Source organism: Eublepharis macularius, chromosome 6 (assembly GCF_028583425.1).
Source record: "Eublepharis macularius isolate TG4126 chromosome 6, MPM_Emac_v1.0, whole genome shotgun sequence".
Taxonomy (NCBI): Eukaryota; Metazoa; Chordata; class Lepidosauria; order Squamata; family Eublepharidae; genus Eublepharis; species Eublepharis macularius.
The window spans coordinates 31,186,216-31,199,598 of record NC_072795.1 but is presented as its reverse complement, the minus strand read 5'-3'; the positions used below and the strand labels follow the sequence as shown (position 1 = coordinate 31,199,598).

Genomic DNA, 13,383 nt, shown 5'->3' with positions numbered 1-13,383 from the left:
TACTCAGAATCCCACTCGGTCTGTTCAGTGGGACTTACTCCCAGGAAAGCGTTCTTAGAATTGTACGGCAAAGTTCTGAATATAAACGCCGATGTTATTATTGTAACGAGTGCGAAAATCTGGACAGATCCTTCTTCAGGGATACAAGCAAGACCTCAGTCTTAAACTGCCATCTGAGCATGGGGGCACATTCCATTGAACCCAGTGGCATTTACTTCTGAGTAAAGACATTGATACAAATTACCCTTAGAAGTAAATTCCCTTGAGTTACCCAGAACTAATTCCCGAGCTTCAGGAAGCGGCCCTATACACACTGTGGGCACTGGATGGGACTTACTTCAGAGTAAACATTATTACGCTCCTTGATTAGAATTTCAGCCTCTCTGTACTCGCTGCCCCAACAAATCTAGGCAAGGGGACTATCAGTGAAATTCGATTGAGAACCTTTATAGCTAATTATTCTCTTCTTTCTCTCCCCTTGTTTAGACACATTGCTTTCATTCCTGTAAAACAGACAGGCTATTTAAGACAGAGGGTTTTACGCCCTGGGAGGAGCGTTGCGTAATTGTTTAAGCACTGTTCAGTCCCCTTCCCAATAAGATTGATACAGGAGAGTGCTTCGTTGCTGTAAGGAACTACAGAGTTTAAACTTTAGCTTGAGACGAAAAAAGAATTGCAACTTTTGAAGCAATTGGAGAGAAACCGCACCAGCCAGTGTATCGCCTTATTCCCTGTAATCCTCCCTCTTCCAATTTAGCCTGTTAGTCTTTAAATTGACAGTATCGCAACGCGAAGGATTTGGACTGTAGGAAAGCGGCGGAATTATTACTGTCATAAGGGGTAGGAAATTGCTGGACGCAACAGAGGTGAAAAAAAAAGAACCTCTGGCAATTATTCCGTTGGCGCCAAGTTGGAAAAGAGCTTGGAAATCTGCCTCGCTGGGTTCCATGTAGGTGGCCGTCTTGGTCTACAATAGAACTGCGGGGCTGGGGTCCAGTGGCACCTTAGAGGCCACCAAGATGTTTAGAGTATGAGCTTTGCAGGGTTTATAGGATGTATCTGAAGAAGGGAGCTCTGACTCTCGAAAGCTGACACTCTGAAAATCTTGTTGGCCTCTGTGATGCCAATGGACTCCCATCTTGCTGCTGGATCCCAGGCCAGTTTGAACTTTGAAGCGAGGCCGCAGGGAATCCAGGCATCACTTCCTGGAGCCCCTTTGAAAATCGCGTTGGTGCGTTTTCATAAATGGCTTCATTTAGTTCCTATTCGAGACCCTTCCGTTCCCACTTGGTCGAGCTCCTTTGGTACACTTCATCGCAAACAAAGCCAGAACTCTGACAAACAAGGAAGACTAAGGGCAGTTGTTCGGGCGAAGAGGATTTATTTGGGACCAAGGCAAACAAGCGCCACGCTGTTACATTTCTATCGATTCCTAAGCGCATTTTTTAAAAATCGCCGGGACGGTCAGGCGTCATGAAAAAGAAGCGCTTCTAAGGCTTTAGCATCGTTGAGGACTGCCCACATTGTCGGGCTAAAGTCGCCTCCCGGACGCCCGGGGTGAAAGCCAAAGCTTGGCCAAGCTCCGCGGGTTAGGGATGCTGGCTCCTGGTTGTGGACTTCCGGGAGATTTGGAGGTGAAGCCTGGGGAGGGCACAGTTGGGGAGACACCTCGATGGGACACAATGCCGCCAAGTCCACTTTCTGTTTATGCCTGATCTTGATGGCCTGGAGATCACCTGTAATTCCGGGAGCTCTCCAGGTCCCACCTGGAGGGTGGTAACCCTATCCCGGTCCCTCGGGCACCAGCCGGTTCACAACGGGGCGATGGAGCTCCCGAGTGCCCACCTGGAGGGAACCCGTGATTTGGGATTACAGACTGAGGGTTGCAGCCAAGCACCTAGAGAGACCCGGCGGTTGCCCTCTGACGCCCTTCCGTGGCCTGTCGGATTGTACTGCAGGGCCAGTCGGCTGACCCGAGGCCCACTCTTTCGCCACCCAGCGAGCCACCAGCGGCGGCCGCTTTCCTCCCCCACCCCCCCCGGACAAAAGCGCCTCGCCCTGAGCAAAAGGAAAACAGTTTCCTCTACTCAGAGGGGGAGACAGACGCCAGTGCAATTCCAGGAAACAGGGAGCTTCTTTAATTACTCTTGGCTTAAATGAAAAACGATAAATTTCCCCCTTTACCTCCTCCAGCGGGGCTTCTCGCCTCTCCTCCTCCCGCGACAATCACGACCCCTAAACAGTCTCAACTGGGAAACTCATTTGCACCGTCCTAACCTCGGAGAGCCCATCATTTCCAGGGAAGGGAAATGGCAGCGTTTTCCCGAGCAATTTGCAGATAAATCATTGCAATTTTAATCATCGCGCACCTTATACGGACAGAAAACTGTGATTTATTCGGGTTTTTCTCCCCCCCTCCCTGTGGGTGATGGTTGCAGGTGGGGGGAGAAAGTAGGCAATACAGGAAAAAAACATGGATAAACGCTGTATTTAAAACATTAAAACGTCGATAATGAGGTTTAGCGAGATCTGCAATTTGTGCGTTTGTGATATAGACAACATTGTTTTTTGAAATGAAAATCCCGCACACCAGAGAACCGCGAAGGCGCCGCGCGAGCGTGGCAAAGGCGAGCCTTCCCATCGATGCCTTCGACACTCTTTAGCCTAGAGTCCTGTTGAAATCGATCGGCTCGGGGATATGTTAGCAAGGCCTGACTGTTGCTCAGGAGGAGGAAGGCGCTGAGCTCAAACTACGGAAGCTCGGCTGCGTGGTGTTGGCGGCGGCCTTTGGCGGCCTGGAAGGTAAACCAACTGGCGACTCGGGGGTTGCCATGGTTTCTGCGGCCTTTAGGCCTCGACAGAAGCCTAGGCCGCGGCTGGCCATAGCGACGAAACCGTGTGGCGATTGAGAGAGCGCCCCGCAATTGATGGTCGTTGCTACAGGGAAACCCCCTTCCCTTCACTGGGATAGAAAGGGGAGTTCAGCAAACCGGAGGGCTCGGCTCGCTTCTCCTCGCCGCCGGTGCCAGAGCGTTTAGAGGAAAGGTGAACGTTTCTTCCCACGTCGCAAGCCTCTTTAAAGTAGGCTTGCCAACTCTGGCTTAGGAAATTACTGGAGACTTGGGGGTGGAGGCTGCGAAAGGTAGGGCTTGGGGAGGGGCCTCAGTGGGGTATAATGCCATACAGCCCACCTCCAAAGCAGCCATTTCTCCAGGGGAACTACTCTCTGTTTCCTGGAGGTCAGTTGTAATTCTAGGAGACCTGCAGGCCCCACCTAGAGGTCTTAAAGGTGTTAGTCTTAAAGGTGCTACTGGACTCTTTTTGATTTTACCTAGAGGTTGGATACCCTAAATGGGAGAGGTACTGAGCGAACGAGCGCTCTAAAGCTCATGTGGATGGCCCGCAGCCCTTCCTTATAGGGAAGAATCCAAACCTCAGTTTTTGGCTTCTTCAGTGTTTGTGTCGCCTTCCTCATTTTTAGGACTGCTATCGTTAGGCTTTAGAATTGCCCAGAATGGAGCTCTCACATAGATGCAGCTTCTTTCATTCTAGAGCTACAGTGAACGCGAAAAGGCGCTCTGGTCTCGAAACTCCATTTCGACTCAAGTCTTCCTACAGGCCATCCCTCAAAAGAGCAGGAGACCTTCTAGGTCAGCCTTCTTTTCTTGTGTTGGGAGACCCTTCTCTGCCTCTCATTTAATACATTGGCAATGCTCAGTGTGCTCTTTTTCTCTATCACTAACTCGTTGGTCCTAGAGGATGGCTTTTGATAATAACTGCATTGATATATAGATTTTGTAGACAGATTAGTGCCCCACACAGAGCAGTGAACTAGGTCACTGTTGTTACCTCCACAGCATAGCTGCATCTGAGAGGAGTGGCTTACCCAAGGCCACCTGCTGAGCTCAAGGCAGTAGCGCTGATTCACAGTCCAACCCCTTAACCATATGTTACAGTAGCTCTACTGGAAAGGTGGTGGGCTAGCAACTCAATCACTACCCTGTGTGGTGTTAGCAACTGCTTTTACCTGAAATGGTGTTTTGTCCAGTCTCTCTTGTCTCTTTTTGTTGTTTGTTTTTGGCTGTGACACAGTGGCAAACATCCACATTGTGTGCAGAAAGTCTTAGGTTCAGTCACCAGTTAGAAGATTAGGAAGCAGGTGACGCAAAAAATCATAGAGAGTTGCTGCCAGTCAGAGTCAATAGTACTGACCTTGATAATCCAGTGGTTTGGTTTGGAATGAGTGGCTTCATTGGTTAGGGGAACCACACTGATTCTCTTTGTTTACTTATGTCCCAAACACCTCTAGTTTTGGACGCCCATAGTTGGATGATTCTCTTCCTTCTCCTCAATGCTTCTCAAAGGAAAAGTGAGGTCAAATGTATTCTGATGCCCTCCACTCATTTTCTGGCAGTCTTGTGGCAGTGGTGGGCATCTTTTTCAAGTATGAGATGATATCAGTACATATGGAGCCCTTCATCTTGAAGTGGGTTTGCTTCCAAGGTGAGAGGGAGTAGTTGCAATGTAACATGGGGGAGATGATCAGTAAGCAGGTGGTCTTTTTCTGAGTTTCAAAAAATCATGCATCCTTTCAGCCCTGTCTCCCAGTGTCCTTAGATTCAATCCTGCAGTGACTCTTCTTGTTCTTTTTATCTTTCCCGTTAAGAAAGGGAGTGACCCTAATTCCAATGACTTCTTTTTGCTTCTAGAGTACTTTGGGCCTTCATCTTTCTTCCATGTGTTCTTTTTCAGCACATCCATTTCCCCGCTTTGAGTTAGGTCCTTTAGGAATAAACTATGTAACTGAGAAAGACAGGTTCTGTGTCAAGTGAACTTTTCAGGGAAATGTTATAATAACTGACTGATGAGTGAAGCATTTAATCACTAAAAGGGTGTGTCTTTGTTGGGTGTGTGATGACATGTGAGATAAGTGAGGTATAAGTAAATATCTAAATAAATAATGTCTTTGTGTGATCACTGACAGAAGAGGGTTCTTTAATCTTCTGTACTGTTTCATTGCTAGAAGTGAAGAAAAACATGGTGTAAAGAGTTTTTTATGGACTTGAGGTACTGTCTCACATTTGTAAGATGGCATTTGATTTCTTTACCATGTTTTCATCCTTTTGAATGCTAGCTTCTTAGAATGGGTCGCCGTTCATCAGACACAGAAGAAGAGACAAGAAGCAGAAGAAAAAAGAAACATCGTAGGAGATCGTCATCAAGTAGTTCTTCGGATAGCAGAACTTACAGCCGTAAGAAATCAGGAAGAAAGTCAAGGTCAAAGTCTCGAGATCTTCAGTTTCATTCACATTCATATGAAAAGAGGTAAACAAAGTCATATTGGGGATTGAATATCTTTATATAACTGTAGCTGCAAATTATTCAGCAAGTATACAGCCTCATTGCTGGGCTGAAGCAGTGCCATATAAGCTGTAAGAAAAATCCCTGGTACTGGTGTAAAGACACCATCCTTTGTCTGGTGCTCAAACAAAGCTCCTTTCTGAGTGCTCCAAGCCATCTATGTAAAGGTGAGCATTTGGTGTGGGGGAGAAATGAGACAATAGAGTGGAAGGTGGCTGCTGGTAATTCTTTGCACATGGTTCAGTGGGCATTTGCATTTGCACAGTGCTGTAAACACTTGAGATTTTGAAGAGAAGGTTGAAAATTAACATTTCACTTGGACCTCTTCTGGACCACAATTCAACCTCATGCTTATTAATACTTTCCCCACGATTCTAAAGGGGATCCTCTCTCACTGGGTTCAGAACTACAAATGTTACCAATTTTCAATCAATAAAACATTAGGATATAAAATTTAGTACACATCCTAAATATACTTATTAAAACCCCCTGACATGTAGCATTATGAAATGCTGCAGCAGTTGTCCAACAGTGTACTTGATCTGCTGACTGACCCTTTATTGTTGCTTATGGCAGAATATTTTCCCCCACATTTGTGATTAACTGCATTGCTATACCTGTTCTAAAACCTGGATTGGAACCCCGGAATCCAGTCTGCTATGAAAACATGAACTCAGCTTGATGCACTTACGATGCTTCTGAACTTTTCAGTTTTGTCTCATATATTCAACTTTGTTTTTTGTGGCTGAAATTAAGGGAGAGGAAACTGCCTTAGGGAATGTATTTAGATTTCAAGCCTCCTCACTTTTAGGTATTTTTTTACGCTGAAGTAGAAAACTAATCTGTTTATTTGTTTATTATATATTTTACTTCATTTATACCCTGCCTTTCTCTCCAATGGTGATCCAAAATGGCTTACATAATCCCCTTCCATTTTTTCCTCACAACAAACTGTGTAAGATAGATTAGGCTGAGAGTTTGTGACTGGTCCAAGGTCAGTCAGCAAGCTTTCATAGCTGAGCAGGGAATGAAACTGGGTCATCCAGATTGTAGTTCATCACTCCAGCCTCTACACTACACTGGTTCTGTCTAACCTAGTCTACTTGGATATACTGGATGCATCTCAATTTGGTTTTGCTTTCAGTGCTTGATACTTTTGGCGGGGGTGGGGGTGGATGGTAGAAATAAGGGTGAGCCATTGTTGAATGAAGTGTGTTTTTGGCTTTCCAGAACTCTGCAGAGTACAACACTGTTTTCTCTGAGCTTAGCTCTGTCACTTGCTTGGATTTTGTAGTAGTAATTCTGCTGGTTGTTCCTTGTCTCTATGAAACTGTATTTATTCTTTATTTGTTAGGCCTGAAAGTAGTCCTGAGATTAGTCTGTGAATTGTAGGATGGCTGCTGATGTTGCAGAGGTGCCGTGGTCTTTCAAATGCAGGGGAAAGTAGGATTCTTCCCCTTTACTTTTCCTAAAGGAAAGGGGCACTTGAGGGTGGCTATTTCCCAGGTAAAAGTTTTTAGACAGCCCATCTACAGTTTATTGCCTGTCAGCTCATCTTTTCTTGCCCTTTTAACAAAAGCAGTTAGAAGAAGGTAATGTTGCTCAATGATGTGGAATGCTGTTGTTTAGAACATATATTGCTTCCTTTGCATTATAAATGGAAATGTGTTGTTGTGCTTTTAGGATCTTATGACAAGAATAAATAGAATTACACCAGTCTGGAATCTGACAGGTGTGATACTTGCAATTGTTCTCTGCCTTTACACTTATTCATAGGCACAATAGCAAAAATATTGTTCTCTTCTGGAAGTTTTCGTTGGTAGGGTCCTTCAGCATTTGTTTTCTCTGGTCCTGTTTTTAAGATTTACATGTACCCCCAAGGGACATAGTGGGATAATATCAGCTACAATGCCCACATTAGGCAGATGACACGCAGCTTTATGAACATCTTACAGTGGAGATACGGTTATCTGACAGATAATGCCAGGCTTGAGAGACCCTGGAGGCTGGATGAGAACCATCTGGCTTGTTTGAGTCCAGGAAGATCTAAGTATTTGCTTTGAGGATTTGTCTAGTACCTCTGTCTTGATCTCAGTGCAGGAAAATGCCCCTAGTTGTTAAGGTAATATAAATCTCATGGTCATGCTGGATTGCTTGATCTTGTAAAAAAAATCCTGATTGATAAAAGTAACTGTTTTGTAAATAAATTCTAGTTCTTAGATGAACTGATATCTGCATTCATACCACAAATATGAACATTTTAGAATCTTTTGGCATGAAAACATGCTTGCAAACTGTGCTTGCTTCGTATTTCCTATTAGATGTAACCCAAACTTGTTCTGTTGGTTGATTACGCTCCAAATAAGACCATGTGCATCTTTGCTTAATGATTTGGCATAACAACTATATTCTTTCTAAAGCGGAGGAAAATGCTCTACAACATTTGGATTCTGCATCCTGTATTCTCTAGAGGTTGTTCTTTCTGTCTCCAAGAAGGGGGGGGGGGTTCCCCTGTAGTCTTTTTCCTGCTTCGGAGGGGGGCTTACCCTTGGAGTCTTTTCCTGCTTTCATAAGAACATTGGATTGAGAGAGCTTCTAGATTTATCTCTTACTAAATGTCTTTCCTTTTCTCTTGTACTTACTTTCTGTGTGTTTACTTTTCCCTTCAAAAAAAGGATTGTTCCATTTTTTGTGTTCCCTTATCTCCTCATCTCTGTTTTTTCAGTCTTACTGCTTCTGGCCTCAGCTTTGTGGAAATTGTTGGTCGGATTTGATGCAGGGGCCTCCAATTCAGGAGCATCCTCTGATGGAGAGCTGGGGAGAATCACCCCCAGGCAATGGAGCAGGAGGCCCTGTATGATGTTCCAGCAGAAATGGCACCAGAGGCTTTTAAAAAATTCCAAAAATAACTAGCTAGTTTATTTACTTTAGAGGGGAAAGGTCAGATGAAATCAGGGGTTGAAAATTTCTGAGGTAATTGAACACCCACATACATATCTCTGAAGTAAAATCTGAAAACGTACAGACTTCAGTTCTTATTCTCTTCACAGATATTTAAAGGCTTCTGTTTTGAAGCTTTGGTTCCCTTATTTCCCCCCAAGCATTCTAGTATATTTTCTTTTTGTATTCTCTCTCTTCTGGAGCTAGGAATGCGGCACCCACTTTCTAGTACCCCAGTCCCCTTCTCTTCATACACCAGTGCTTTCCTTCAGTCATTATCTGAATCTGAAGGTCTCCTCAGGCAGTTTCCAACCACACCTGACCAGGGATCTCTTCACTCTCCAGATCTATCTCCCTGTTTAACTGGGTAAGGAAAATCTCCTCTACTTAGAAGATCTATCCCTTTTTCTTTGGCCCATTTGTGAGTCTGCTCCTACTTCCCAAACTTCCTCACCAACTTTTCCCCAGTTCTCCTGTCTGTGTTAAAACTGCTCTCCATTAGGGCTCTGTCTCCCAACTCTTCACACTTGATTCCTTTCTGCTAGGACTGAAAAAATACCCTCTTTCCAGCTCATGCTACCCAGTCAGATCCCTTGGAGTAGCCTATCACTCAAAGTTCTCTGTTTCTGTGAGGGATTAATCCTTAACAATCCTACAGCTGTGTGTGTACAGCTCTTCCAGGCTTTTTAAAATGTGCAGTCTGTCACACCCTTCTAGTCCGTCTACCCAACAGAGCTTGGAAATAGAGGAAGGCCATAGCCCTCTTCGTGTCTGGCACAGTGGACAAGGAGACCAATTTGTCCTTTACTGGGGAGCCAGGGTGGTTCATTCAGCCCCTCCCCCATTTCCAAATCTGCAAAGTTCAGGCTGTTGAGGCTGCCACAGTGATGAGTCATTGGGCAGCGAAGGCTTCTGAACAAGTGGGCGATAAAAGTGGTGAAGAGCCCTTTGTTGTGCCGCTAGGATTTTAGGCTTAGCTGAAAAATTTCTTCTCCAAGAAATTGGAGAAAAAAAGAGAAGTTCTTCCTAAGTCTTGACAATGAGGCACAGTGAATCTTTTGTGTTCCTCCTGCTCCATTTCTGAGGGAACTTCCCCCTTTAAACAAACTTCCTGATGGCTACTCACAGTCCTGTGTCTCACCCTGGCTGACCTAGGCAGCCTGGAAGAGTACTCTCCCCCACTAGAGTGAACTCTTCCATCTTTTCAGGCTGTAGGTTTGAAGACAGGGATTTCTCATTGATTTGGAAGAAAGGATGCCCCAAATAAGAAAAATAATGCAGCACTGGCTCCTCATGGTGAATCAAGCCATCACATTTTCCATCAAAGCATCACCAGCAGATTCCCTTATGGCAAGGGATATCCAGATCTCAGTCTCCTCTGCAAAAGCTGGAGAGAGTGGGAAACCTTCACATTGGACACTGGTCTGGACATAATGAAGTGTTTTTTCTAAGAGGGCCATGGTATCTGCGACAGTTCAAGAAGAAACCTTTGGCTTATGTCCTGGATCGTGGATTCCGTCTTCAAATCCTATGAGGTCTTACGGCTTTTCATTGGTAGAAAATTATTTGGAAAAAGTTTGAATAATGTCTTGGAGGAGTCCAAGAATACAAAGGTTGTGTGTTTTCTTCCAGGAAAAATAGTTGTCCAAAGGGCCATGATGAATATGATGATTTCCATACTAATTTATTTATGTTTATATGTTTGCCTGTTTTTTCTTCTCTGTAAACAAAAACATTTCCAAAAGGGCAACAGTCCTTTTGTTCCAGCTGAAATCTTACCAGATTCTAGAATTACTTCAAGAAATCATCATAGTCAAAGTCCAAGCAAAACTTCAGACCATCCAACTCCCAGTTCAACAAGGAATGGAAATAGCACCAACAGTACAAATGACACAAGTCATCGCTGATGGGAGGATATTGTAGTTAGCGTGGTTAATATTCACTTCTGATCTGTGGGTCAAAAAGAGACTATAGAATTTGTCACCCCATTATGTGACAGTCCTTCAATGTTCCTTTATGAAACAGCGCATCTCTTAGAAATCAAAGCCATCAATCCCACCATTGTCTCAGAAGTATATTTTTTTGAATTGTCTTCACCATAGTAAAAGCTCTACAACTTTTTTCAGAAACTGACATGATACTTTGGCCTTTCCATTGTGGATCTCTTTGCAGCTCCAACTAGTACAAAGATACCCCTATTCCTCTCACATCAAATGGACAACTTGTAATGCCTGCCTACTGTGTCCTCTGCTAGTCAAGGTGCTTAAAAAGTTCAGATAGGAGAAAGTAGAGTTGTTATACTTCCCCCCCCCAATGTCCCAGGGTGCTGTGGGTTTCCATTCTGTTGGAGCTATCAATTGAACCTCCATTGGTGCTTCCAGTGAAGCACAACGTTGTGACTAAGAGCCTGATTTTATATCTGTACTCAGCTTTCTATTGCTTTATGCATGGAGACTGAGCAGCAAGTATCCCCCTCACCTTTTTTTTCTAACCAAGTCAAATGGACCATAGTGTCAGCCTGCAGGATGTCCACTTCTGGAATATACAACAGCATAGAGAAGGCATTCTCCACGTGGTGCAAGAGGAAATCTTCAAATAGATGCTCTCAGTCTTTCAGATTCTGTCTTCCTTAGGGTTTGAAGGTGAGCACTGTTTGATTATAGGTAGTAGTTTTGTCAGTGGTGCTGGCTTTTGAAGGAAGTTTCCAGTTATCCACGCATATGGCAGTTCTTGAGAGGGGCAGTTGCTAACTCCTCATTCCCAAGTTCCATTTTTGGAGACTTCATGTTGTACTTCAGGAACTGGTTCAGCCTCTATTCAAACCTATAAGAGAAGTTCTTTAGGTGCTGTTCTTAGCAGCCATTACTTCAGTCAGGAAGCTCTCTGAGATAAGTGTCCTGTCCAATGGCAAAGGATTATGCATCTTAGCATATGGTATTTCTTATCACAGGCCTTTTTGCCTAAGGTGAATATGCTCTTTCAGAGATCTCAAAAAATGTATTTGCCCTCCTATTGTCCAAAGCATTCCCATCCCAGAAAGAAGAATTGGTGAACCTGGATCTTTGCAGCACTTTTCATATTACATCAGAAAACCAAACTCACCTGAAGGTCAGATGCCTTTTTCATAGCCTGTCACCCAGTGGTGAGAGGTAAGAAGGTCTCCAAAACTACGCTTAGCCAATTGCTCAAAGAATGTATCTCCTTGACTTATGAGGCTCAGAGCTTTTCAGTTCCAGAAAAGATTATGGTTCAAATGACTTGACTCACTCCATATCGGTGGCTTTTGACACCAGTGTGTCAGTTAGGAGGATGCTTGTAAACCAGTCTCATGGTCCTCAGTATCTACATTTATTATCCAACAGTGATCCTTACTCAGTGGCTTGGGAGTCACATGCGACTCTTTGACTTGTTAGCTGTGGCTGTTCTCGACACAGTTATCCAGTGTAGCACCTGCCTTGTGTTTCAGGAAAGTGGACAAGATCATTGCCTGTAGGGTTTGTGGCTGGCAGACGGTTCCCACCATGAAATGGCCTGTGCCTGGAGGACAGGTAAGCTGCAGTCCTCCCTAAACTGTAGCCCAATTGCTAGGGATGGAAGTAAAGGGACCTCTTTAGAAACTGATATAATTCCATCCTTAATGTAGTTTTAAGATAAGTCAACAGTTTATTTTTAAGACACAGCACAACTTACCTATGATAATTATTTCAAGGTTGTGGAGCTGCAGGTGTTCTGGGTATGAGACTGGATCAACACATGCAGCTGAATGAGGTGGTGGGATGGAACATACCACTGTTGAATGCATTGCTTATCCATAGAACAAAACTCCTTACAAGCAGAAAATGTAGCACAGACAGGGGTTCTAACTACCCCTTCTCCTGCAGCACTGGAATTCAACTTGAAGGGAACTTTTAACATTGGGAAGCATTTCCTCTCATTCCAGATACCCAAAGGTTGTCAGGGTTTCAGCAGCAGAAGGTAGAGACAACCGTACATGCTTAGAGGTACTCTGGTAATTTAAAAAGTTATAGTTGTATATTTAAAATTAACAAGCAGGGAACCTTACTTTCCCTTGTATCCCCTGTATTCCTCCTTGCGACTCTATCCTTCCCCCTCCTTATGGTCCTTCCCTCTTCCTTTGCCAGAAACCAAGGTTTGAAGGCTAGCTATGCTGTTGTGGTTGCCCAGTAAACACCACAATAACTGCTGAGAGGGTGTTCATTTCTTAATGCTTCAGGCGCTGCTACTATTATTATTTGGAGGTAGCTAACCCCCCAATGTGTTTTTTTTAAGATTTCAGATTCTTCTGCAAACTTAGGAGTTCTCTTAAGTTTGTAGAAAGGTCTGTCTTATCCATTCATGGCTCTAGTCTCTGGATTTAAGTATCTGCACATTTGTCCACATTGAGAATTAGATACCTTGGTGATAGTTGCATTATTGTATGTGTGTGCTTGGTGGAGTGATATATTGGGAATAAATAGTCATGTGGCTCTTTTGGCTGGTAATTGTGAATGGGGCTCTGTGCAAGCTGTGGACTAAGCATCACTGCATTACAAGATGAGCCCTATCACTATGCTTGAGACAATATTTGGGTGGAGAGTCTTACAACAGATAGTCTAATTTGGCCATTTCTTTTGATTGACAGTCATCTACTTTCTTCTCTAGCTGCTATTTAGCTACATAACATCCCAAGTATAACAGAGTGTCACCTTCCCCTTGAGAGAATGGGACATTGGACTTTACTATGAACATTCTTTCTTGGTGGGAAAGAGGACCCATGGGAGTTGGAAGGCTCCTGTTCCACTTCTATGGTTATGTCCTGTGTTCAGCTGCCAACACTCTTATTCCTGTTGATTGGTCTTGTTTGTGACCATCAACATGTTCATTGTTGTTCTTGTTTGTCTTTTCCCCCTCTGGTTCATATAGACTTGTTCCAGGTTATAAGAAGTAGTTGTTAAGTGTACACGTTGCTGACTCTTGAGCAGTTCTGGAAGTTGCTAGACTGAAAGGGTAGGTTCTCCCTCCCTCCTGGGAATGAAAAGAGCAACCTGTTTCCTGCCTCCAAGGATCATTGGAAGGAACCCC

At 44.1% G+C, this 13,383-nt stretch overlaps 1 protein-coding gene across 1 annotated transcript in view; it reads left to right on the top strand.

Annotated features, from left to right (window-relative positions):
- The first annotated feature begins 2,734 nt into the window (after nucleotides 1–2,734).
- RSRC1 (arginine and serine rich coiled-coil 1) overlaps nucleotides 2,735–13,383 on the top strand; it is a 304,072-nt gene continuing 293,423 nt past the window's right edge. The window contains exons 1-2 of the mRNA XM_054983579.1: nucleotides 2,735–2,802; nucleotides 5,135–5,325. Of these exons, the coding sequence (XP_054839554.1) occupies nucleotides 5,144–5,325 (182 nt within the window). The 5' untranslated portion in view covers nucleotides 2,735–2,802; nucleotides 5,135–5,143. The remainder of the gene's footprint in view (nucleotides 2,803–5,134; nucleotides 5,326–13,383) is intronic.